Genomic DNA, 14,861 nt, shown 5'->3' on the forward strand with positions numbered 1-14,861 from the left:
ATGGCAGAGTTTTCTAGAAATCAGGGTCCCCAACATACCATAGTGGTCTCCTTGTAATAAATACACATTAAAAACCTTTACTAGAGTCCTAACTAGTCATTTGAATGAATGGTAAAGAAGGACTTCCATAGTTGGACCCACCGGGGAAATATTCTTAGGTCCACTGAGTCCTGTGTGTGTGCAAGCAAGATGGGGCTACTTCTGGAATTGTTTTTTTCTTTATTTCATTCTGCTTTCTCTTCTAGCTCATTAAGGCTGTAAGCCAGTTAATAGCCGATGCAGGAATTGGAGGATCCCGGTTTCAACATTCCCCTTGCAATTACAAATAATTTTGCCAATGGAGACAAACAAATGAAAGTAAGAAATGTTTTGTATCCTTCTCTATGCACATTAGGAAGAAAGGTGAAATGTAATCTAGAGAGCGGTGGGATTTCCTACCAATTGAAACATTAATTGTGCTTTTAAAAAATAACAACTTCAGGTGGGCACTGTGTTGTTGATGGTTCTAACGAGAAGTTTTGATTTTTTTTTTCTCAAGATGCCAGTGGAATCAAAAGGAGTGCTTTATGAAATAATTATCACACATTAGAGACAGATTTGATGCTCAGCACTTATCCAGGCTAACCCCAATTATGCACATTATACTCCTCACCCTTTTCTAACTCTAGTCAATCAGTTAATCACTAAGCATTTATTAAATGTTTACTAAGTAAACTAGGCTAAGTAAAAAATTGGGGGAACAAGGAAAGGCAACGTTTGCATAACATCTTCTTTTAAAGCTAATTTAACTTTTTGTTTTCTCACCCACACTCTTGGTATGGAGAAGTGGACATTCAGTCCAGGCTTCCTCCAGGCCTGTGATGGTAAGATGTGGGACTCATACAAAATGACCATTGAGTTCTCCTGTGTGGTATTGATGCCCTTCATGCCACATTTCGTACTAGCATTTATTAAATATGCTTTTCCTTTAGGAGAGGCTACAGTGACAGACTCTTTAGTTTGGTGTTTATAGACCTTCAAAGCCTGACTTCAGGCAGCGCTACCAGGTTTCTTACTAATTGTATCACGTCTATCGTACTGCCAAATTGGTACCATCTCCAGACTCCCTGCTCGTGAATGGAGCACATCCCATGACAAAGATGCACTCCTTCCTCATCTCTGCCTCTTAAATGTTCAGTCAGTCATTAAGTATTTATCAAGCACCTACGGTGTGTCAGGCACTGTGCTAAGGACTGGAATCTTTAGCTTTCTTCATGGTTCAGTTCATGTGCCACCTCCTCTGGGAAGCCTCTTGTGATCCCCCTCATTTTAATTGTTCTCTCTCTTCTCAAATGTCACATGTATGGCTATCTATTTCCATATTGTATCCCCCACAGTGGAAGATAAGCACTCTATCCTCTGTACCACACTTCCTCAGTACTCATAGTAGATGCTTAATAAATGCTTATTGGATTGAACCAAACTATAAAATTTATCACTTGTTATCTCATCATACACACACACACACACACACATCCCCCTTGGTTCTATCATCATAGTCATCATCATCATCATCATCATCATCATCATTAAAATAATAACTTACAATTATACAGCACTTTATCATTTAAAAGTCATTCATAGTTATCCAAGTCAATAAGTGTTTGAATCACCTATAATATATGAGACAGTCTTAGTCATTGAGATTACAAAGACAGCAGCAAAGGCCCTTATTATCTCCAGGAACTTAATAATCCACTGAGGGAAAAGACATGAGCATAAATAATTATGGTACAAGGGAGAGAAGGCTCGATCCTTACAACTCTCTGAGGTGGGTAATGCAATATTATACCCATTTTACAGATGAGGATACCGAGGCTCAGAATGGGTTATATGACTTCCACATGGTTGCCCAACTAATTAGTAGAAAAGCCAAGATTTAAACTAATCCTCTCTGACTATAAATCCTTGTGCCCTTGCCATACTGTTGTGATGTTATTGCTGTAAGGAACATGAAAACTCAAACCCTAGTGCAAGTATTATATTTTAGTTGACTAAGTCTTTATTCACTGTCTCTAGTGATGGGTCATCATTTTGTATGTGCCCATTGGGATCAAGTGCACAGCCTTTGTGGATATGAAATGAGACAGCTAGGTGACACAATGGCTAGAGAACCAGGCCTAGAGACAGGGAGACCTGAGTTCAAATTCAGCCTCACTTACCTACTTAGTTGTGTGACCCTGGGCAAGTCACTTAACCCCTATTTCCCTCAGTTCCTCATCTGTAAAATGGTAGTACACTGGAGAAGGAAATAACAGTCTCTTTACCAAGAAAAACCCATGAGCTCAAGTATAGTCAGACACGGCTGAATGACTGAACTACAAATAATGTGGAATAGAAAGTCTCACCACAAATACTAAAAACAGAGATAGTGATCTGTTCATACTCTCCTTTTCGCCTCTACTTTTAATCCATCCTCAAATCCCCTATCACTCATGAGCAGAAAGCGCCCCAGTGTGATCATCAGAAGACTTAGTTTAGAATCTAAGCTTCAAACCCTTACTAGCTGTGTGACCTTAGGCAAGTCATATACCCTCTTTGAGCCTATTCCTTCATCTGTAAAATGGGAACAATAATATCCTAGCTACTTCATGAAGTATTGAAACGAGTGCTTTGTAACTCATAATGTACTGCTTAAATTCAAGCTATTGTAAATGCCATTGGAGTGTAAGCTCCTTGAGGGCAGGGATTGTTTCATTTCATTGATTGAGATCTTCCCTTTCACTTCAGACTTGCATTATTTGCTAAGCCTTTGTACCCTAGACAATTTAAATATGGTAGGGGGAAAGAGAAAAAAGTAGGGGGGGCAGCTAGGTGGCACAGTGGATAGAGCACAGGCCCTGAAGTCAGGAGGACCTGAGTTCAAATCCGGCCTCAGACTAAACACTGACTTGCTGTGTGACCCCAGGCAAGTCACTTAACCCCAACTACCTAAAAATTAAATAAATAAATAAATGGATAGATAGATAAATAGATAAATGAATGAATGAATGAATGAATAAATAAATAAATAAATAAATAAGGGGAGAAAGCAGTTCATGTGTGTGTGCATGCACTGAGTGTAGTCATAGAATTACGGATCTTGAAAGCCAAAAGGCACCTCGCAGTCCTTTCAGTCTTGTCCAGCTCTTCATGACCCCTTTTGGGGTTTTCTTGGCAAAGGTACTGGAGAGGTTTGCCATTTCCTTCTCCAGTTCATTTTACAGATGAGGAAAATGAGGCAGCAAAGTTGACTTGCCCAGGGTCACACTGCTAATATGTGAGGCCAGATCTGAACTCAGGCTTTTCTGATTCCAGGTCCAGTGCTCCATCCTCTGCACTGCCTAGCTGCCCAAATTGGCACCTTAGAGAGTATTTATTCTGATCTCCTTACTTGCAGATGAAACAACTGAGACCCAGAGAATCACAAGATCATAGATTTAAATCTGGAAGGAGCCTGAGAAAGCACCCAGCTCCCTCATGAGGAAAGTAGACCCAGAGGGGTAGAAGTGGCTTCTCTAAGATGATATAATTGATGAGCTGCAGAGTTAGGACTTGAAGATGGGTCCCCAGCTGTAAGCCTTCTCTTCTTTACGTTACATTTGCCAAAGTATGATAGTAGCAGCTAGTTAGCATAGTAGTTAGAGAGCTGGTCCTGGAGTCAGGAAGATCTGGATTGAACTCTGGCATCAGACAGTAGCTTTATTACCCTGGGCAAGTCACTTAACCTCTTATCTGTAAAACGGGGATAATAATAGCACCTACCTCCTAGAATGGTTGTGAGGATCAAATGAGATAACATTTGTAAAGCACAGTGCTGGCAAACAGTATAAGAAGTGTCTAATAGATGCTCGTTTCCTTCCTGCTTTCCAAAGGAGAAATGGATTCAGAAGTCTTGTCTCCAGTCCTGGAGCACAAAGCCTTCAGGACACCCAGAGTCACGCCCATATGCCCCTCACCCAGTTCTGTGATGAGAGTGCCCTTGCTCTTCCATTCTCACACAAGCTGTGTCTTTCTCCACCCTTTTTCCCCAGTGGAGTAGCATCCATATCACTAGTGCACGGCCCCAAATGAGAGCAACGCAAGCCACCAAGCATGACTTAAAATAAGTTCAGTTTTGAACGCTCCCAACACTCTGAGTGCATGTCAAGGCCAGCTCAGGGTTGCTAGGTCGTAAGCTCCGCGAGAGCAGGGGTGCGAGAGCAGGGGCGGCTTCTTATCAGAACCCGGCCTCCCCTCCACAGGTAACAAAGGGGTCTATGGACTGTTGGTTGGTTGGTTGCTGTTCTTTGTTCTCGAAGAGGATTAAAATGACATCGCTATGTTGGTGCTGAGGTATAGGGGGTCAGACTGTGGCTGATCCGACCAGTATGAGCTTGGAAGGCTCTACCGCAGGTCAGGCACAAGTAGTCCATGTGAGTATCTGGAGTGCAGATGGCTCTGCATTTGTGCATCTCATGTTTCTTTGGAGCTACTGCAATTCTGCTTCGCTCATCGAGCACAATGCCTTCTTCGATGACTGAGCAGTCTTGTGTCAGCGCCTCCCACGTTTCGCAGTCGATTCCAGAGGTCTTCAGAGAGGCCTGCATACATCTGTTGAATGCTGGCTGTTACATAAATGCCGGTGGCACAGGCAGATATTATAAGAAGTGCATGAGGTCGAGAGGATTTCTGTTGACCCGGGATTTTGTCTTCTCCAAAGAACAGTCATTTCCCAGCAGAGGTGAAAGACCTAACGAAACGCATTCGGACGGTCCTCATGGCAACAGCTCAGATGAAGGAGCATGAGAAAGACCCTGAGATGCTGGTGGATCTCCAGTACAGCCTGGCAAACTCCTATGCAAGCACCCCCGAGTTACGAAGGACGTGGCTAGAAAGCATGGCCAAGATTCATGCAAAAAATGGAGATTTGTCAGAGGTAATTTGAGGAGCTGTGGTCATTCAGTTTGATCTATTTTAAAGATAATTCTTTTCGTTCAACAGAGTGCTTTATGAAAAATTTGGAGAACTATAGATTTAGAGGTGAAAGGGACTTCAGGCCATATAGTCCAACTCCCTCCGCCTTTTACAGATGAGGAAACTGAAGCTTGGGAAGGTCATGGACTTGGCTCAGATCTCGCATGTAATGAATGAATCAGAAGCAGGATTTGAACCCAGAACCTCTTACTCTGGAGCCAATACTCTTCTTTATTAGATTTCTTTCTGTTGGCTTGAATGAGACTCAACTTATATGTTGCTTGCATTACATTTGCATGTAGAATCCAAGAAGTCCTCACTCCTAGTCTAAAGAATCAAAAGCCATTAATTCAAAAAGAGAAGGGAGGTGGGAGGTCATTAATTCATGCATGCTAGTACAATTGTACGTAAAGCTATTACTGATTTAAAATACTGAACTAAATTCCAAATCCCTACCATTGAGAATTGAGTAATGGCAGGAGATAAAGGCCCTTCATCATCACCCCAAGGTATATAGGTTTGCCTTTTATGGTGAAAGACAAATCTTCACTAGAATTAGAATTGGCTCTTGTATGTAGCATATTGACGTCTGAGTCCTTACCCAAGGCTTTACCTCAGCTCTCAGCAGGCCTTCCTCACTCACGAATAGGGAGCAATCCCAAAGAAGCAGAAACTCAGGATAGGGTGATCTTTTTTCCTCTGAATCTTTATTTAAATAACAGGCTAGGGAAAGTTCTCCTCCTGAAACAAGGAACAAGAGGCAAATCAGCCTGTAATGGTGTGTAAGACAAAACCCGGATTTCTCTGTAGGAAAAAAGTCAAAACCTAGACTTTTATGCAGGGAAATATTTCCCCAGCAAAATGTGAGCCTCTCTGTGACCTGGAGAGGTCAAAATTTGGGACCCGAGCAGTGTGCTAGGCATGCTTCGGGACATCAAGGAAAAAGGAAACATCATCATTCTTGTCTTCAAAAAATTCCGGTCTTTGAGTTACAAATAAAGATTACGTAACCAAGTGGTGTGGTACCAATTTTTAGTGCATAGCACAGCCCTCCAATAGATCTAATAAGTGATAAATAAATGGAAAATAATAATCAATGGATTGCTCAAATTCATCACAAGAGCTCGAAGAAGGGAGAGAGGCCCCTGGCAGTAAGAGTAATGAGAGGAAGCTGTATGGTTACTCCCAGGTTGAGTCACAGTAGCATCAGCATTGATTTTAATGCTTGGATATTATTAAGAAATGAAGATAATTGTTTAAGGGACAAAATGAAAAGACAGAGCTTGTTTGGGTGTGGAGGGGAATCTAATTTTACATAATATGGCGTTCTAGAGAGGTTCAAGTGAAATTAGTAAATTTTCTCAAAAAGAAAATGGCAGCTAGGTGAATTAATACAAGGGTGGGCGACCGTATACCAGACTTGGGTTCAAAGCCTGCCTCTGGCATTTCCTTGCCATGTGACTATGGGCAGCAAGCCATTTCTCCAAGCTTTGGCTTCCTCATTTGTAACACAGGGATAATGATATCTGTCATACCTACCTCATAAGTCGTGGAGCTGAAGTGAAATGAGACACATAGGCCATTTAAAAAAGTGAAAATGCTATCAAAACGGCAGGTATTATAGACTGGTTTTTTCAACGTCCTCTATAACTTGTTTATCCTGAACCATGCACATTCCTGAGGAATACCCCACTCCTCCACCCTCCAAGAATTGCTTCTTTTAAAAAAAAAGAGCTGAGAAATTCAATTCTTCTTTGGCTTTAAAGATAGTAGATAGTAAACCCTACATTTTTCATGGGTTTTTTATTTTTAATTTAAATATCTCAATACAACCCTAATACTAAACAAAATAACTATATTTACTATTAACTGTTTATATTTAAATCAGTTTAAGTGCATAAAGTATCATATCACTTTTTTTGCTTCCTCCTTCTAAGTCTCCGTTCCTTTTTCATTACTTTTCCTCTTATATGGTTGTAGGTAGCGTGCACTCTATTTTTCTGGTTATGTTTTTTTGTTCAGTTTGCATTATTTTATAATGGCCCTTGCCAATATATCTATATTCCTCATACCTGTCCATCTTAATTGAGTTATAATGTTCCTTTACATTAATGTAACTATTCCCCCGTTATTGTACGTTAAAGTTGCTTCAATTTTCTTTTCTAACTTTCTTACTTTTCTTTCTTTATAACACATAATCATCTTAGGAAATCTTTGAACAGGCAGCTCTTGCTTTGTTTTGATAATACTACCAGGGTAATAATCTCAACAATGGAAGTATTAGGCCAAACATTGCTTTCTAACTTGTATTTTCTTTCTTGTTCCAGGCTGCTATGTGTTACATCCACATAGCTGCCCTCATCGCAGAGTACCTGAAAAGAAAGGGTAAGATGAATATGATTAAAACAAATGAAACCAGAAATTATGAATGTTACAGCATCATTTAAACTTCATGCATCATTTTAGATTACATTAGTCTTTTGCAGTGTTTTTTAAGTTGACTCGCACTTTTTATAAATTTCCAATTAAAATGTGATACTAAATTTTAACTCCATAGCAATCATAATTTTTTGTTAAACAGTAAGCTTCTTAATGCTAAATGAGAGTACCTCATTGGTTAGTGACTTGTGACTTAATATGCATGTATTAACACAAGATGGTAGTATTGTCCTAACATCATCTCGCACTGCCATAGGTTACTGGAAAATGGAAAAGATTTGCACATCAGCTATGCTCCCGGAGGATGTTCACATCTGTGATAGCACTCAGTTACTAACAACTCACAGTGGAGGAAGTGAGTGTTCTAACCGTGCGTGCCTGTTTATGCGTCAAATAACATGACCTAGTCAATCAAGCCACCTCTCAAGGTGTATTCAAAGGGGACTGTCTCCAGTGTGCCTGTTGAAACAATGGTGTCTCAAGCCCAAGTCATGCATGATTGACTTGTGACAACCAGAAGCAGTGGGCATTCTGAAATCTTGCCTTAGAATTGTGAAGGTCAGGTAATTGGCACTTAATCACTGTCCTCAAAAACAACATCGCATGTGATTTATGTGATTGGTATGGCAAGCCATGGTCATAGATTACTTCCAACCTGCATGTTGCCCCACCATTGGAAGTCTTAACAATTTTATTCTGAAATGGATGAGTCTCATTGTCTGCCTTCTCAGTGGATGTGGGAAGGGTGGGAGGGAGAGAGAGAATCTGAACCTCTTTAAAAAGTGTTAAAAAATAATAATAATAATAGATTTTTTTAAAAAGACTAAAGTAGGAAAGATCCAGGTTATTTAAAAAATGAAATGGATGAGTCTCTAAGATTCACAAGGACAGGTAAGAAACCTGATTTACTTCAACTTTGCAGGGCCTAAGACTTTGGTAGACATACTGTAGGTGTTTTTAAAAATCTGTAGAATTTGAAATTATTGAATGTGCATTTTAGATTGCCACTAGAATAAATTTTATATCAAACATTTATTTACATTAAACTTAAGACATGTTAAAAACACAAATGCAAAATAGACTAACTTTTATACTCTTATTTCTGTGTGAAGAATATTGTAGATTTGAATTTTTAAAAACATAATTGGCTATTAAGAATTTTCAGCACAGAAGAAAGCTATGATCTATCTATCTATCTATGTATATTTATATCTACATATATAATATAGATATGTACTGGGAAAGTTATTTCTCCAAAGAATCACAGGATGTCAGAGTTGGAAGGGGCTTCATTAGCCATATAGTCCAACTTATACCCAAAAGGGAAAGGCAATAGGCATTTATTAAGTGCATACTATATGCCAGGCACTGGTCTAGGCACTTTACAGTTATCTCATTTGATCCTCATAACAACCCTGAGAGGTAGGTGTTCTTATTATCCCTATTTTACAATTGAGGAAACTGAGGCAGACAGAGCTGAAGTGACTTCTTAAAGGTCACACAGCTAGTAAGTTTCTAAGACTGTATTTGAGCTCAGGTCTCCTGGCCCAGTTCTCTATCCACTGTGCCACCTCAAAAGGAATTCCAATGATAATATACCTGACTGGTGGTCACCTAGCCTTAGCCCAGAGATCTCAGAAGAGAAAAAACCTTACTGCCTCCTGAAGCAGCCCATTCCACTTTTGTATGTTCTTAATTATTAGGCAGTTTTTCCCCCTGACTAAGATTGTCTTTTTGTAATTTCCATGTAGCATCTGGTTCTTCCCCTTCAGAAGCTGGATTTGAACTCAGGTCTTCCTAATTTCAGGTCCAGTGCCTGCTTCACTATATTACCTAGCTGCCTCTACTACTATACCACTCTGCCTCTGTAAGGCATGAATGATGCCTTTTAAGTAATGCACATAAAATGAAAAGAAGTCTTTGGGAGTCAGCAGTGAAAATCCCTAACTGAAATATAACTTGAGACTTCAGACCCATGATTTCAGAATCATTACTGGTGGCTTCCTTTTTGCAAGCAGAGCATCTTTCACCAAAGGATCTCAGCTCATTTTATAAATGAAGTTGTTGGACAAGGACACAATTTAAATGCAAGGAGGTAGAAAAGAGTGTAGTCAGAGAGACTTGATAGCTGTCTTCTCATTTTTGAAAGCCTATCACACAAAAGAGGGAATAATCTTGTTCTGCCCAGTCCCAAAGGGCTAAGCGAGGAAAAATTGGAAGGAGAGGAGGAGTGGACTTACTGAGAGACAAATTTAGGCTTCATATAAGGTAAACTTCCAAATAATTAACCTCTCTGGGGGCCTGTCATAGGAAGACCCTCACTGAAGGTCTTTGAAATAAGATTTGAGGGCAATTTGTTAGATTTGTCATAAAAGGGATTCCTGTTCAAGTGCAGGTTCAAAGAACTGGCCTGTGGGGTCCCCATGAAATCTGAGTCTGTGATTTTAAGGCTTTTTTCAATTAAGGGTTCAAGTGTTTTTAGTAAAGCCATATCTGGTTTTCTTAAGTGCTTACTGGGATTTTCTCGCATGGAAATTCACTCCAGTTGTACATAACCCCCAAGCCATTAGTACTTTGTCTTCATGAATTACCAGGGCTCAAAAAAATTGATCACCTCTTGGCCAAACTTCTCATGAAGACCTTCTCAAAACTAAGTTGGTCCTCACATGGTAGACATACAATGCATCTCTAGACTCATAGTCAAAGCTTTTGCAGTTTGATGGGCCCTTGACAGAACTTGACCTATCCGTGAAATGCCAAGGACAGCTCTATGCCATAAAGAAGCTAGAGGTATGGAATGAGACTTCAGTAGAGGGTCCAGGCATATGGCCAGTATAAATGTAAGCCATGTTTGTTGTGACATCATTTTCATTATATAAGGACTTTTCTTCAAAGGTGCCCTTTTACATGATCGACAAAGACTCATCTCATTTCCATAAAGGTTATTCTTGACTTTGAGGACACTGAGCTAGATCTTAGCTTTAGAGCTGGAAGGGACCCTAGATGTCATCTCCTTCCAATCCACTCATCTTACAGATGAGGAAATGGAGACCCAGAGAGGCAAAGAGACTTACCCAGTATAACCTAGGTAGAAAGTGGAAGAACCAGGATTAAAATCCAGGTCCTCTGACAATAAATCCAACACTCTTTCCAAGACACTGTGATTGCCAAGTTCTATTGGAAAAAGGAAGGAAGGAAGGAAGGAAGGAAGGAAGGAAGGAAGGAAGGAAGGAAGGAAGGAAGGAAGGAAGGAAGGAAGGAAGGAGAGAAAGAGAGAAAGAGAAAGAGAGAAAGAGAAAGAGAGAAAGAGAAAGAGAGAAAGAGAAAGAGAGAAAGAGAAAGAGAGAAAAAGAAAGAAAGAAAGAAAAAGAAAGAAAGAAAGAAAGAAAGAAAGAAAGAAAGAAAGAAAGAAAGAAAGAGAAAGAAAGAAGGAAGGAAGGAAGGAAGAAAGAAAGAAAGAAAGAAAGAAAGAAAGAAAGAAAGAAAGAAAGAAAGAAAGAAAGAAAGAAAGAAAGAAAGAAAGAAAGAAAGAAAAGAAAGAAGGAAGGAAGGAAGGAAGGAAAGAAAGAAAGAAAGAAAGAAAGAAAGAAAGAAAGAAAGAAAGAAAGAAAGAGAGAGAAAATGAAGAGACATGCTAACAAAATGCAATATCGGATCAATTATGATAAATCATGTTAAGTAGTCATGTGAGTCCTTGTCATACCCAAGGAAACATTTTATGCTTAGTCATGTAATTTCAGTTATCAAGATTTTACATCAGCCTAAGTGGTCCAGTTTGATCTATTGGCATGCACTACCAGAATAATTTTACTTCTGCTATCCAATTATCCAAATCATGCAGAATCCTCACTGTTGCTAGGAATGAACAAAGAAAAGAAATAATAAAGAAAATAATAATTCTAGTAGACCAGTTTCTGACAGAAATCCAGCTTCCGTCAGGATTATCAGTTTTGTCCATGAAGAGTTTGTAATGGAGCCTCCCACAACCAGCTACCCTTCCCCAATTTCTCTTGCATAGATTTAGTAATTTAGTAAGAAGAAATCTTTTCTATAACTATCCAAAAATTTAAAAAAAAACCAATCTCTACAATGGATCTATCATATTAGAGTCTGTCTAATTAACATGCATGTTAACATAGGTTAACTCAAAATCAGCAGTGGGTTGAAGTCTTAGAGAACAGACCAAAATTTGATGTAAGGAATACTTCCAGACAATTAAAGTGGTCCCAAAGGGTAACGATCTGCATCTGGAGGCAGTGGGCTTCCTCTCACTGGACTCCAGGCCATCTATCAAGTAGAGGCTAGAGATGATAATTTTTCAGGAATGCCACAGTTGGAATTCCTATTCAGATATTATGGATTGAATTAGGTGACTTTTGAGGTCCTTTCCAATTGTGATCCTCTGTGATTCTCTTGGATGTGATACAGAAAAGATGTAAGACTGTTATCAAGATGCTACTTGCTGGAAAGGGACTGTGTAAAATTGGACTCCACAGTGATGAATAAGATTATTTTTTGCCTAGCAAAACATATTTCACCATGAACAAAAATCTACTACTGTTTGAAAAAATAGTGATAAAAAGAATAATTATCCCATTCAAATACAACTTTAATCAACTAATAATAATTTCTTTTGCTTTGGCTTTCTCTTCCTAAGGCATGTTTTCTATGGGTTGGCCTGCTTTCCTGAGCATCACACCAAATATCAAAGAAGAAGGAGCTATGAAAGAAGATTCAGGGATGCAGGATACACCCTATAATGAGGTCAGGCAACAATAGAGCTAAACATATAGTAAATGGAACATTGTAAGTTGTCAGATGAACAAGGAATGCAACTTTAGTTTCATAATGTTAGCATATAGTTAAAGAAGAAAAGACAGCTTAAGACTAAGCAGGTGTCAAAAAAAAAAGAGTCTATCCTATGCTACTCTAACTCAGCTCTGCAAACTAATAAAGGCCCCTGAGGTGTGAAATTCAACCAGATTGTTCATGACCAATCAATCATTAAGCATTTATTGAGCACTTACTGTGTGCCAGACGTGGTGTTAAGCACTAAGAATACAAAGAAAAAGCAAAAATAGACTCTGCTCTCAAGGAGCTTACATTCTAATGGGGTGGGGGTGGAATGTGTATGTGTGTTTATGTGTTTCAGAACATTTAAGATAAATAGAGAATATTAGATGGAGGGTGACCTTAGGGGGGTGAGACAGTTGGAAAGGACTTTGTAAGTAGTGGAGTATTATAAAAACATAAGCTGTAATCAATAATGATGACTATATCTTGACTGTTTTATGAGCTGGTCACACCTCTTTGATTTAAGGGGGGAAACAAACAAAAATCTACCTTCCTTGACTTTATGTCTCCTTTACCTTAGTTCAGGAGTTCATACAGGCAAGTCAAGTTCTATCGAAAACCAAAAAATTCAGTGATTTCATGAACTCACCCTCATTGGTGAGCCACCATATTAACTGTCAAATACCATTTTAATTTGGGAAATTGTAGAATATCTTGGTGGAGCAGCTCTACATGTGTGTTGAGTTTCTGTGGAAGTCGGAGAGATACGAGCTTATCGCTGATGTCAACAAACCCATCATTGCAGTCTTTGAGAAGCAGAGAGACTTCAAAGTATGTTTAGAGAACACTTAATACTGAATTTAAATTCCTCACTTCAAACTGATCTGTGATTTAAGATAAATCTCTTTACTTTTGTATCAGAATCAGACTCAATGAAAACCTCCAATGTAAAGTTATTGGTGTGTGTGTCTTCTCTTTTCTGGCTTTAGAAATTATCAGATCTCTACTATGACATTCATCGATCATATCTGAAAGTTGCAGAAGTGGTGAATTCCGAAAAACGACTGTTTGGTCGCTATTATCGTGTGGCATTTTATGGGCAGGTAAGTGAAAAGGAAACAGTTTACTTACATAGCAGTAAATTTTGTTTAATTTATTGGATTCAGGCTTTCTTTTTTTTTTTCAGAAAACTAAATTTTTCTTCACATTATACTTTTGTGAATTTAGCTAACTGAGAACCCAAATGGTCAGAAAAACTCATTGGTGTCTTGATAAAGGTACAGCATAGAACAGTGATTTGTAGCTTCAGGAAAATTGAATTTGTTCTCATTCTTTATTTGATTTCCTGACACCCTGTCCTCCCTGCCTCCCCTAAAAGTATTCTATGCTTTAATAAGTCAACATGGTATAATAGATAGATAACCTTGAAGCCAGGAAGATCTGGGTTCAAGTCTTGTTTCTGATTCAGACTGACTTATATGACAGTGGGCAAATTTTTAACCTATTAGTCCTCTAGATAACTCTCTAAAACCATAAGCTGCAGAGAAAGTGCTAACTTGCATTGGTAGAAGTAGTTTCCTCACCCGGGAATTTCCTATAGCAGTGAATCCCTACCTCACTCTTTACACTTCAGTGAGACTCCATGGCTTTAGGTTAGGGAGCTGGCCTTGGTGTCAAGAAACCGAGGGTTGAAATCTTGCCTCAGACATATACTAGCTGTTTGACTATAGGCAAATGATTTAACCTCTCAATGCCCTAGGCTCAGTGTTCCAAAAACATTAGTTGCAGATCTGGATCAATAGTTTATGCATTATGTTTTTCCACCATGTATGAAATTACAGGTTTAGACTAAAAAATAAAATAAAATTCATTTGATCTTAAGAATTTTTAGAGAAATTCTTATTATCTCTGGAGATAATTGGAGATTCTTGTGCAATATCACAAAACTAGAGCTATGAATATATGGCTTAAAGTCACTCTGTTGTTTTTCTTTTTGATTTCTGCTTCCAAATTACTGCTGCTTTTATATGGAAGGTAGTATAATAGTTTGGAATCCTGCCTTGAACTTCAACACATTTTGAAGCCACGACATCTGAGTTCATATTATAAACTATAGACAAGAACTGACATGTTCTATTCTTCTAAAAGCCAGTCAGCATTACCCTAAAAATGTAACTATTCAAGCATGCATCCTGAATTTTCCCATGCAGTCACTGAAATAGGGGTGGGATTAGACAAGTTAATTGTTTATATGAGAGCTTGTAGCTACCTCATTATTTTTCAAGGAACCTGTCTCAAAGCATTATCCCTGTAAATAAGCATTCTACACCCTTTAAATATGACATACTAGCCATTAAAGATAATACTAGCCATCTTCCTTTTTTTTTCTTGCTCTCACTTCAAGCACTGTTTCTATGCATTGCTCCTTCATTTCAACTCAACCAACATGTAAGAAGCATCCACCGTGTGCAAGGTGTTGTGCTAGGATCTTGAGCTAAAAAAGATCTTTTTTTTAATCACAGTCCCTGCCCTAGAAAAAACATTTATGCTACAGTAGATACTTCCCTTCTCTCCACATCTTCAGGTTATTACTAGAGATGCCACCCCAATTTAATCATTCAAGATCACTTTCATTGTGTCCTTGGGTGAAAATG

The 14,861-nt window shown here is 38.8% G+C and overlaps 1 protein-coding gene across 1 annotated transcript in view; it reads left to right on the top strand.

The window, feature by feature from the left end:
• Positions 1 to 14,861, top strand: part of DOCK10 (dedicator of cytokinesis 10) — a 364,408-nt gene that overhangs the window by 324,252 nt on the left and 25,295 nt on the right. Inside the window, 8 exon segments of the mRNA XM_020975484.2 lie at positions 246 to 311; positions 313 to 357; positions 4,721 to 4,936; positions 7,302 to 7,359; positions 7,670 to 7,768; positions 12,071 to 12,177; positions 12,916 to 13,038; positions 13,197 to 13,310. Of these exon segments, the coding sequence (XP_020831143.1) occupies positions 246 to 311; positions 313 to 357; positions 4,721 to 4,936; positions 7,302 to 7,359; positions 7,670 to 7,768; positions 12,071 to 12,177; positions 12,916 to 13,038; positions 13,197 to 13,310 (828 nt within the window).

This window comes from Phascolarctos cinereus, unplaced genomic scaffold (assembly GCF_003287225.1).
Source record: "Phascolarctos cinereus isolate Bilbo 61053 unplaced genomic scaffold, phaCin_HiC Scaffold_7;HRSCAF=346, whole genome shotgun sequence".
In the NCBI taxonomy this organism is placed as follows: domain Eukaryota; kingdom Metazoa; phylum Chordata; class Mammalia; order Diprotodontia; family Phascolarctidae; genus Phascolarctos; species Phascolarctos cinereus.